Below are 11,362 nucleotides of genomic sequence, written 5' to 3' on the forward strand. Positions count from 1 at the left end.
TGTCCCCAGTGAGACAAATGGAAAAACTAGGGCACTCCCAGCGCTGGCCGCCTCCACACCATCTGCTCAGCCCTGGGGAGCCAGGTGATCCTGAGGGACTGGGGCCTCCCACATGCCCGCTGCCTCCCACATCAAGGGAAGTTCTGTATGTGATCATACCCTTTTCCTTCCTGCCTCCAAAAAAGGTGTGGTTCGGCTTAAAGAGGTTGCGCCCCTTCCTTATGGGTAAACCCACAGGTCAGGGAGAAAAAGGGACCAAAGCAGGCCGTCCTGGGTGCAGTTACCCACTTAAGCTCCAGTGGCTGAGAAAATAAGGCTGCTAGCAAGAGGCAGGAAGAGCTGAAGAAACGTGAGGCAATAATGTGGAGACAGGATGGAGGCCTAGGGTTGCTCAAAGACCAGAGAAGAGCCACAAGCTGATGCCCACAGACCCTCAAGGCAAAGATCCAAGAGCCGGGCCAGGGGTGTGGCTCCCCTCCCCCATCCGGTCTCCTTTCCTAATGGGACTGTAGTTCCTGTGGCTGTTGCTCACTCAGAGCTGGAGCCGCACATGCCTCCTCATCCTGAGACTCCCACAGTGATTCCACCCCCAGCCATTTCCACAGTTTTAAAGGACAAAAAATGTACAAGCCTAAGAGACTTTTCTGCAGGCAAGCGATGGGAGCTGGAGCCTGGCTGCCTATCATCTCAGCCTCCTGGGGTGCGGATGGGGACAGTAAGGACACTCGTTTTGTTACATTTCTTTGCTTCCTTCTCTATGTTTGTTTTTGTATTTTCTTAGCAGCAACAGAACAGGGAGACAGTCTTGAGGTATTTTAAAGAGTTTTTTTTCTTAAAAAAAATAATATAAAGTTATAAAAAGCGGCAGCAGCCTGGGGCCCGGATCTGGAGGGGAGGAGGTGCTGGCGTCTCCATCGCAGTGGGCAGGCACTTTCTCGTTAATGGGCTTTTGACTGCAGGAAGACAACAGGCAAGAGACAGGGTCAGGCTGGGGGGCGGGAGGGGGTCTACCCATCCTCCTGTCACTGCACAGGCCATAAAAGTAAGGCCTGATTTCCTCCCGATGGTCTGGCGAGTAACACTGGGCAAGGGGGAAGACGAATGCCAGCCCCAGCAGAGGCAGCCCAGAGATCACCCAGGCCCACATGTGACACACACACTCGAGCCCTGGGCAACTGTCAGACTTACTACTCTGGTGTGGGCACCAAAGGTGTTGGTATGCACCTGGCTAGTGCTTGGCCAGGAGGGCACGCCCCTTCCCACCTCCAATACCTCCCTCCTGGCTAAGATCACATGGACAGCCCAGCATGCTACTCCAGGGCTCCCATCAGAAGAGGCAAATAAACCTGGCTGCTGGCTTTACCAGAAACCCCAGAGGACTTGCCTGGCCCCTGAAAACCTGGCAGTGGGTATGTGTGCAAGGTGGGCAGACATGCACGTGGACCTTGGGTTGTGGCCCTGCCCTTCCATGCCCTGATGCCCAGAGGCAAAACCAATGCACCAGACCGGCCCCCCACCCTGTGCCCAGCATATCAGGCCACAGCTCAGGGACCCAAGCTCAACGCCACTGCCCAAACCTTGCTTATCAGAGCTCATGGAGTCCAACTTCCTTTCCTTCAGGAACAGAGGTAGCTCCAGTTCCTGGAGTGAGGGCCACCGCCAAATCAGAAAGTGGCCCTTTGATTAAAGCAAAGGCGGGGAAGGGGGACAGGCAGGGGCAGCATCTCCTTAGTGCAGGGAGAGGGCTGGGCACGGAGGAAGGCCCAGCCAGCCAAAGCCGGGGTCCCCTCTCCCTGGAGAAGATGGCCCAGAACGCTTGCTCCCCTTCCCCAGGCCTCCCTTCCCTGCGCAAACATGTCCTCGCAAACATGTCCTCGGCGCCTCTCTCTGTCACTTTCCCCGTGTGCTGTCCACCCGCATCCCTGCTGACTCCGCCCCTTCCCGGACCTCTTCAGGGGGCTGGGCTGGTACCTTCAGTGGAGAACACTTGTCCTCAAAGGCCAGGGCCGGACCCGGCTTCTTGCGGCGCACGGAGCAGGCCGCGTCGGCGGGGGCACCAGCCTGGCAGTGCTTGGCCTTCACTGGCCGGCAGTAAGTGGCCAGGTTTTTCCGCTTCTTGGCTACCTCTTCCTCGGAGAGGCAGCTGGTCGGCAGGGCCTTGGCTGTGAGTCCAGCCCCTCCCTGGCTGTCCAGCTGAGAAGCCTTGACCGGCGTAGGGGGCGGATGAGGGGGGCCCCGGCAGTCCAGGGGCCCTGCTCGCTTCACTCTTGGCCCCACCGTCCCATTGAGCCCCACGCCCAGAGCGGTCTTAGTCTTGGCCGAGAGGCCCCGGCAGCCAGGGGGTTTGCCTTTTCCAGTGGGCTCCAGGATGCAGGTCCGTTTGAAAGTGGTGGGGCCAGGGGATAACTTCCGCTTTCGAGAAGGAGCCTCCACCTCAAGTGCGTCCTTGCCTTTGGACGACTTGCTGGCCTTGGAAGGCGGGAGCTTGCAGAAGGACGGGGACGGCGTGTTGGCAGGCAGTGGTGAGGTGATAGCCTGGCTTCCGCCCATGCATTCCGCCTGGCTGCAGGCGGCTGCCACACTGGGGGAGCCTGCAGGGTAGCTGGGAACTAGGCTGTCCTTGGCAGGGGGCATGGAGGCTGGGCAGGCGGGTCTAGGGGGTGGGCCTGGAAGCCGGGGGCAGCTGCTCGCAGAGGATGGGCTCAGGGGAGCAGCCGGAGGGGAGCTGACAAGGTGGGATGGAGGCTCAGCCGCGGGGGGGATCTTCCTGCAATAAGAAGGGAGCCCCACTGTGATGCCAGTCAAGCAAGAGGGCCTCCCCATCCACATACAACAGTCTCTGCCCCACCTAGAAATGGCCCAAATCCCTGGCAGTGCTGCCATCTGCTGGGAGACGCTGGAACTGAGAGACAGGAGGAAAGCACAGGGACTGGTAAGAATGAACCAGTGTGCAGACCCATTAAGAACCTCCCTTTCACTCTCAGGTTGGACAGCATCTATTCCTAGTTACCCGAAAGGTCCTGGAAGTGATGGGTAAGAGTTAAGATTCATTCCCAGGTGACCCATTCTCGCCCTGCCTTAGCCCAGCTCCAGGCTTCCAAGTCTCTCCATGGCCTCTTGATCCTACACGGGGGTCTCCCTGGCAAACAGTCCAGCCCCCTCTCCAAGTATGTGTGAAGAAGCAGGGCTTCTGAAGCCCATGGGTGCCTGGGGCCTAGGGAGGGATCCTGTGGGGCTGAGGGACTCACTTCCACATGTGTGAGCTGAGATGCCGCTCCAGCATGGAGCTCAGTGCTGAGCAGAACCGGTCCAGCCGGCGGCTGAACACGTAGCATCCAGGACTCACCAGCCGGCTTCCAAAGGTGCAGAACTGGAGGCAGAAGGCAAGCACGTGGTTAGTGGGGCCTGAAGCGCAGGGAGGGCTCCTGCTCACAGGATCTGACCTCCCCGGCCCACGCTGTGAGCCAGGGGTGCTGCCCCCCTCCCCGCCCATCCCAAGCCCACCCCAGGTCCCCGCCACAGGTCCTTACCGCCTGTGGCCGAGGGGGCCGGCTTGCATAGTGGCAGTCAGTGGGGAGGCGGAGGTCGTCAGATGTGCCCTCCTCCTCGCTCTCCTCACTGGAGGCCTGGGCCCCCCCCCGGGGCAGGGGGAAGGGAAACAGGCCTGGGTCCCCATCACCACCACCAGGGCCTTCGGCATCCAACTCACTCTCAGAGGAGGCCCGGGACCTGGAAGGGCCAAAGGGGATGTGAGGATGGGCCAGGGTGGGGAGTGTCCCTGAACCCGCCAAGCTCCAAACGCCAGGGCAGACCCCCTGCTGGGCAGTCAGACAAAGAGGAAGGAGGACAGGAAGGGAGGGAACGACAGAGCTCACAGAGTAAGAGCCAGAAAGATCGGGGCCACAGCTCCCACGGGCTCCTCTCCCCAGCCCCTTCACTTCCCAGCCCCTGTCTCCTCAGGGGGGAAATCTGCTCCAGATTCGCCTCCTCCAGAACATCTTCTGAGTTAAGTGCACCCAGCTCTGGTCAGCCCCGTCAATTCTCTCAACCCCCTTCGTGCATCACATATTCCTGTGAGCCTGTCTGGGAGCTGAGCCTGTGTTTCGTGTCTGCCCCTCGTGTTACAGGCAGAGATGCGTGTGTGTCTCCTTCGGCAAGGCAGGCTCTCCCCGGGGTCCAGCGCAGCCTCTGCACACGAAGGGGCCAGTGAATAAATACACAGTAGGACTGCCTCACCCGGGACCCTGACCCTTTCGGCTCCCCAGTTCCGACTTGTGGCCCGGTGGGAGCGGCTGGGAAATGTTTTTATCCTGGGTGTTGGAACACTACAGAGAGGCTGGGGTCCACAGTATGCCAGGTTAGGAACAGGGAATCGCCCACTTCCACGCCACTGCCGGGGCCCTCCCCCCACACTTGGGGTGGAGTGAGCAGCATCTTCTGGGATGCTCCCTGGGCCTGTCTCCAGGGGTTCCTGATGGCTTGGGGCCAAGTGTCCCCCGGTAAGATGCGGGGGGCGCTGGATCCTGGACGTACCTGGGCAGTGCACAGTATGGGTAGGTCTGCTTGGCACGGGCAGAGAAGGTGCTGCCGGGAGCAGCCGCTGCTGCCACCGCCTGGACTGAGGAGGGGGGCTCCTGGGAGGGGCGCTCGAGAGCTGGCTCCTTGCGCCCTGGGCTCTTCTCCTTGGGAGACTCCCCTTTGCGGGAGCTGGCCTTCAGCTCTGCCACCAGCACGTCAAAGTCCTTGGCTCGGCCCTGAACCTCCCGGCGCTGGTGCACCGAGTGGATCTAGAACACAGCAGCGGGGAGGGTGAGGAGGGGCGGTGAGCTGAGCACCCCACCAGGTGGTGAGGGCAGCGCTGTGCTCTGGCCTGGGCAAGCCGAGAGGGAAGGCGCCTGAGTGTGTCTATCTCACTCCCCCATGGGGCCAGAACCCTCCTCTGCAGGGGGAGGTGGAAGCAGCCCCCTGCCTGCTGGGCGCATGCTGGGCCCGCTGGGGGCCGCTGCCTCTCCCTGCGTCTGGTCTGGGCTTAACCCCCATCCCTGGAGCTGGATCTTGGCTAAGATCTCACTTCCCTCCCTGCCAGGGCGCCGGCTGAGCTGTCCCACCCTCACCTCACAGTGGGCATGGGTTACCTTGCAGGTCAGCAGGCGGGTACAGATCTTTTTGGTCTCTGGATTCACTACACCGCACTGCCTGTTGAGGTCGCACTCCTTCCCTGTGGGGAAAGTGGTTCCCATGATCCTCAAGGCCACTTCTAGAAGGCCCACGGGCGGGTCTGGCCTCTTCTTGCCAGAGGCCTGGGAAGAGGGGGGGGCCGAAGGCAGGAGAGCCTCTGGCCTCGAGTCTGGGGCTGCAGCCCTTCCAGAGAAGCTCCTCTGACCATCGGCAGCTCTCTGCCGGGCACCAGAACCATCCCGTCCCCTTTCCCAAGCCAGGCACTCTTCCAGGGACTCCAAGGCCCCAGGAGGACAAGACAAGAAACAAAAGCAGCTGCAGGCATCTGGGATGCCAGGGAAACCAGCTGCAGGAGGCGTCTGGGGTCCTGGATCTAGGTGAGAAAAGAGGTAAAAGTCAGCCGCCCCAGGTGGCTGCATGGCACAGGTTCCCTCGGCCTTAATCAGGAGACCTGGGCTGAAAAGAGCTTCCAAGAGGACAAGCAGGTCAAGCGTGTGTCCACGTCAAGGGATGACCAGCGGCTCCGACCCTGGCAGCCTGCGAAGGCCAGGCCCGCTCGTTCCCCACCCCGTCTCCGTCAGACCCAAGGACCAAGCAGTCTCAAAGAGTCCCCACTCTACCTTCCTGACCCCCAAGACCACGACTACTCACGAGCCATCTTCCGGTGGGTTTTAGGGGGCAGCCTGGTCCCACCAGGCTCCTTTTCAGGGGGGCTGCCTTCAGCCCGGTGACTCAGGCCCTCGCTGGGGGTTATCTCAATGCCTTCTCTGCCAGGAGGTTCTTTAGAAGGGGGTGCCATGGGGTTTTTTCCAGGGGAGTCCTTGGCGAGGCTGCCTGGCTGGCTGAGGAAAGCAGAGGGCGGGGCCACCCTGATTCCGTGTCCGTCGGGCTTCGGGAGACTGGACATCTTCTCCAGATTCACCACAGGCACGAAAAGGCTACACATGGAGAGAGGGTGTAGGCTGGGGGGTGGGGGGAGGCTGGGCCCTGGACTCGAGCCCAGAGCCATCTCCCTTCCCAGCCCTGGACCGTGCGTGGGCTCCTGCAGGGGTGCGGGACATGGGAAAGGGGACCTCCTCCCTGGGGCGATGGGAAGGGAGCTGTGCCCATCGCCCCACAGCCGCCTCCCCCTGGGTCACCCCCGCCCTGGAGCTATGGTCCGGGCTGGTCTCGGGGCGGGGGGGGGGGAGCCGCCAGCCTTTCCTCACCAGAGGTTGTCTTTCTGGGTCTTCTCGGGAGGCTGGTGGCCACGGCTCCGGGACCCCTGGCCCTTCTCCCTGGAGGAGGTTTTGGTGGAACCTGAGGCCCTGTAAGCTGGGCCCTGCCCATTCACTACATGGCATTTCTGAGAGCTGGCAGGGGCTGGAGGTGGGGGTGGGGCCCGGGCGTAAAGCTTGCTGAGGGGCCCGTGTCTTCTTTCTGTCACCAGGAGGTGGAGAGAGTAATACACGTGAGTGGTATCAACTGCCTCGGTCTCCAAGCCCCTAACCCTGCTCACAGACTCATGATAGAGATGCCGGAGTTTCCCAAGCTTAGAGTTTAAATTTGCCTCCTTCCCATCTGAATTGGAGCCTTTGAGACTCAAAATTCTATCGCTTCCTGAACCTCTCTGCTCTTTGCAGATGTTAGAACTTTACTCCACCAGAAGCTAGATGTTTGCTTAAACAAAAATTCCGACCCGCAACAATCTCTGAAGCCCCTCCCCCGCCTTCCTATTCCGGAAGCCTCCCTCCGTCACCCCGCGACCTCCCAACGGACCCTGTCTGTCCTCGGAGTTCCATGTTTCACCTTCCCCTGTCCCCTCTAGCTCCTCCCTAGGGCTCCCCTCACCGCAGTGCTTCTGGAAAGCTTGAGGCTTCACCACTTGGCTGCAATGGTTACACACAACCAAATAGAAGTCATCATGGGCAGGGCAGTGCCCGAAGATGGACATGTCTGCAATGACAGAAGCCCTTATCACCAAGGCCGGGGACCCCAGGGTTTCCCTGTAAGATCAGAGGACATCCCACCCACCACTCAGATGACACTTCCCCTCCCGGCCGATGTGACAGGCTTTCGACTGGACTCTCCCAGCTTCCAGAGTTCCATCTAACCAGTCCCTAAGAATGTGGGCTTTCAGGTGAGTGGGTGCCAAACACCTATGCTTAGCAGCTTCCTCAATAGGTCACAGGAGCCAGGAGAATGGGCTGACTCAGACCTATGAAAGTGAGAATCCCCAGACCTGCTGCTTCGAGCAGCCACCTCCTGGGACGTGGTGGGAGAGGGCTTCGAAGGTGGCCCTGTCTGCCCTGGGCCCCAGCCTTAATGTGTGTTGACTCCCACCTTCTTTAATGAGGGTCATGGCATCCAACTTCTTCATGTTTTTGTTGCTCTCCTCCAACTCAGCCCCTGGAGGAGAAACACAGCTCAGAAGGACCACTCTCATCCCAGAAACCCCATCTCCAACCTGTCCAGGGTCTGCCGCTAAGCAGGAGGAAGCGCAGACTTCTTGGCAAGCACCTGGCGCTCAGGACCATTAAAGAACTTTTCAGTAGATCTTTCTCAAGTGCCCATCGTTCCTTCACCAGCTACCTCTGGAATGAGCCGGCCCCATCAGGAGGGATCCAGATAACTTTCTTATGGTTCCTTTGCTCCAAAGTGCAGTTCAGGATTCCACTGCTGACTAGTTGGGTGACTACAGGTAATGTATCGCTTTTCTGGGCTTACTTCCTCACTTAAATAGGAAACAGTCCTTAATATATTTTACTACAGATCCCCAAGTCTCTTCTTGAGATGTCTCAGGTGGGTCCTTTCTGCTTTTCTGTGGAATCCCAAACACATACTCTCCCAGGTCCCCATCCCCAATTCTGTTCCACCTGGGTGGCTATGACACTGTCAAAGTTACACCCAGCTTCTCAGGTCCTGTGTTGAGAGGATGGCCACAGAGCAGAGAAACTGCTGTCTTGGGTGTTTGGACATCTTCAAAGTCCCCCTGGTCATCCACACAAGCCCTTTTCCTCTTTGGGGGGGGGTGGGCAAGGGTTGCCCTTGTACCTCAGTTTTTGTTGATGACAAAACATCTTAGCTGTGCAAAGCAGCTCTCTCCCCATCCCCCTGCCTTACTTCTCTCCCCTTCCTCCTCTACGCCCCCTCCCTGTCCCTTGGAAAAAAAAAATCAATTCTGAGTCACCAAACCCGTCTGATTCCATTTCCGGTTCTCATTGCACCCAGACCCTGACAATGGCCCCATCCTTGCCCACCCAGCATGGGGCAGTTCTGAGGTGGCCTGGGCTTCCACTTAGGTCTGCTTCTGACACCTACTAATAGACTTGCCCCTTTCTAGAATGAGAAGAACACTGACAGTCTTATATAATCTCCAGCTATGAGGGGCGGTGGGTTAGGCATGCAAGAACCGAGGGCCAGCTCCCACCCTTAAGTTGGTTAAAATGCAGCGATGGACAGAACTGAGCTGGGAGTTGGATGTCTCAGAGGAGAACAAGTGTCATCAGAGACCGCTCCATGTGGTCTCCTCCTTCACCTCTTCTCACTTGTAAACTTCTTCAGGGGCGTGATGCCTGCTGTCACCCTAAAGGCCACGAGGCCAGATGCCCCCTGGGGTCCAGGAGACAAAGATCAGGAGAAGGGGCTGTCAGGCCGCTCACCAAAAGCACTCGGGGGCCTAGAGAAGGTGAGGGTCAGGAGAGAGAGCCTGGGAGGCAGGGTGAGAGGCCCGGGAAAGGATGGAGGGCTGGAGGCATGGATGGATGGACAGAAGGAGGGAGGAAGGGAGGATGGATAAATGGATGGACCAACGAACTAATGCGGAGGAGGGGGGGTCCGGTGGCACTGCAGCCAGCAGGCAAATGCCAAAAAGGAGCAGGAGGTGTGGGGCAGAAGGCGAAGAAACAAGGGGGACTGGGAGGGGGGCACAGAAGTGGGGTGCGTGGGAAACACGTGGAGAGGACTGCTGCAGATAGGGAAAGCTCGAGGCAGGTGCAGGAGAGGCGGAAGCTGGAGGATAGCAAGCAAGGAGAAACATAAAGGCAAGCAGATGTGGGGGCAGGTATTGGGCAACGGCAGAGGCAGAGGTGGGCAGGGTGGGCTGCTGGCGGAGAGTCGGCACTAGGACCCGGAGGCGCGAAGGTGGCGGAGCAGGCGGGCACTAGGACCCGGCGGGTCCTTTGTTTGGGGGGCCGGGGAGCCGGACGGCGGCTCCCGTCGGCGGCTCCCCTCTGCTGGCGGGGGCCCGGAGGGGGGGAGGGGAGACAGTGATGGGGTCCTTGGACTCTAGGGGAGCTTCACTCACCGTCGGCCGCAGGCAGCTCGGCCCGCTCCACCCACGAGCTCCAGCTCTGTCCCGCGAAGTCATCGAGACTCGGCACCCGCCGCTCCAGAGCGGCCATTGCTGCCGCCGCGCGTTCACGCACCGCCATCACCGCCGCGGACGCGCGCCCGCCCCGGCGCCGCCGCCGCGCGGCCCCCTCCCCCCATCCTCGCCGCGGGCACGCCTCTCCTCTCCTGCCCACCTTTTCAGCTCACTCTTTGCGCAAGCGCAGCACTGGACGCCTTCACTTCACTCTCCCTCTTGAGTAGCCTTCTGGGAAATGTAGTCTTAGAGGTGGTGCATTTGCCTACGGAGCTCGCAGCAAGAGCCCCTCGAAATGCACAATTGCAGGAGAGGGGGGTAAAGAGACCAAAGCCCCAGGACCTCTGCTCCTAACCCTTGTGCACACATCCTTTGTGCTACCAGCTCATTATCCCAAGCTCACTGCTCACAAACCTCAGTCTCAAACCTCTCTCTGCCCAAGACGCCCCTTTAAGCTGTGCTTCCGCCAGCTGGCTGGCGCCCCTTCCTGGGCTGGCGGCCACGAAGCGACTTCGCTTCCCTGTAGATCGAATAGGGTAGGTGCAGTGAGGTGGGCGCTGTGAATCCGAAGGGCAAAGGGAGGGGGTCTGTAGGATGTGCTGAAGGACACAAGGGTTGGAGTGGGGGAGGGTCATCAACTCTCGTGTTGTGCCTCCTGTGTGGGAAACCCACGCTGCCCTGATGCAGAGCAGAGGATTGGAGTGGCGTTGTCTAGGTTTGGGAGGACTTAGCTGAGCTAACCAAGATTACCTGTCAGGATGACAGAAAGCTATCTCCGAGCCCGAGCCAGCCCCGGAACTGGGGTGGCCCCGAGGCTGCTGGTGTTTGCAGCATCTCTGCTGATCCGTCTCTCTCCTCCCGAGAACTGCGATCAATACCCTGTGCTGCCTCTTCCCAAACCCTGGCTGGACCCTGGCTTCATCCATCAATTTGGCTTCTTTTTCTAACGAATATTTTCTCTGCTGGAAGGGTTGCTACCAGAGCCTCGGCATAGGGTGATTTCTCATCAGATCTGTCATTTTCCTTGCTAAGGCCTGGGAAAACCTTAATCATCCACCTCTTTCTTCTTCTCAGCTGATAACATTCCTTCCCACCTTCACACAATCAAGAGACAAAAGCCCACCCCCCAACACCATCACATCAGAAAAGAGAGAACTGATTCTCTTTTCCCTCCTCAACAACTTACACTTCACCCTGTATTCATTATTTCATCTATGGGGAAAACAAATTGGAGTCGAATAAGTCAAGGTCTGTGATGTCAAGACCTCGGACTTTCTTCTCATATTCACCCAGGGAAAGTTAAGTACTTCAATATAATCTCCGAGGGCAGAGATTCTTAACCTGAGAACCACAGATGATTCCCAAAAGGTCCGGGAACCTGGTGACATTGAATGTAATATTGTGCCTAAGTGTATTTTTCTAGGGGATGTAAAGGTAGCATGTGACTGACTGTTGGAAGGGGAAAGAGGTGCAAGTTTGTTCGGCAAAGCACGTAGCTCTCATCTCCTGACAGGAAGCCTGTCTAGGTCACAGATGGTAGGAGAGCAAATGGAAACAGCATTGTGGAAGCTACTATCTCGCGCCTTTTGAGTTTGCTCTAAATTTACTAATGAGTCTTAATGACTTTGGACTAATTGGTGCCACCAAAAGAGGAGATGTCACCAGCCTGGGGCCTGCCAGGAACAACTCCTCAGCCTGCAGACTCCACTGTGGGGGGCGGGGTGGGGGGGGGAGTGTGCAGAGTGGAGAGGAGTGGAATGATGTTTTGATGGAAATGCTGATATTTGTCCAAGAACTTAAAGGGAAGGAGGAGGAAAGAAAATCCCCAGAAGGGCTCCA

At 58.7% G+C, this 11,362-nt stretch overlaps 1 protein-coding gene across 4 annotated transcripts; it reads right to left on the reverse strand.

Moving 5' to 3' along the window:
• Positions 806-9,654, reverse strand: ATXN7L2 (ataxin 7 like 2). 4 transcript variants are annotated; one of them, XM_021090074.1, is made up of 12 exons: positions 9,464-9,649; positions 7,501-7,566; positions 7,009-7,113; positions 6,387-6,597; positions 5,830-6,116; positions 5,136-5,218; positions 4,534-4,787; positions 3,531-3,729; positions 3,249-3,370; positions 1,972-2,767; positions 1,578-1,677; positions 806-953 (listed from the first exon to the last, which is right to left on the reverse strand). In XM_021090074.1, exons 1-12 carry the CDS (start codon positions 9,588-9,590, stop codon positions 853-855), a joined length of 2,451 nt encoding a protein of 816 aa, XP_020945733.1. In that variant the 5' UTR covers positions 9,591-9,649; the 3' UTR covers positions 806-852. The 4 variants fall into 4 exon arrangements, with proteins under 4 accessions (XP_020945733.1, XP_005663647.2, XP_020945734.1 ...); XM_005663590.3 differs by having other exon boundaries at positions 1,578-1,641; positions 9,464-9,648; XM_021090075.1 differs by lacking the exon at positions 7,009-7,113 and having other exon boundaries at positions 9,464-9,654.

This window comes from Sus scrofa, chromosome 4 (assembly GCF_000003025.6).
Source record: "Sus scrofa isolate TJ Tabasco breed Duroc chromosome 4, Sscrofa11.1, whole genome shotgun sequence".
NCBI lineage: Eukaryota > Metazoa > Chordata > Mammalia > Artiodactyla > Suidae > Sus > Sus scrofa.

What these genes read in the sequence shown, in the direction of transcription:
- ATXN7L2 (XM_021090074.1), bottom strand. Translation starts at nt 9,590, where the DNA reads ATGGCGGTGCGTGAACGCGCGGCGGCAGCAATGGCCGCTCTGGAGCGG. An exon ending in CGAGCTGCCTGCGGCCGACG is followed by an intron (nt 7,567 to 9,463) that starts GTGAGTGAAGCT and finishes TTTCTCCTCCAG; the next exon opens with GGGCTGAGTTGGAGGAGAGC. An exon ending in ACCCAGAAAGACAACCTCTG is followed by an intron (nt 6,117 to 6,386) that starts GTGAGGAAAGGC and finishes CTCCATGTGTAG; the next exon opens with CCTTTTCGTGCCTGTGGTGA.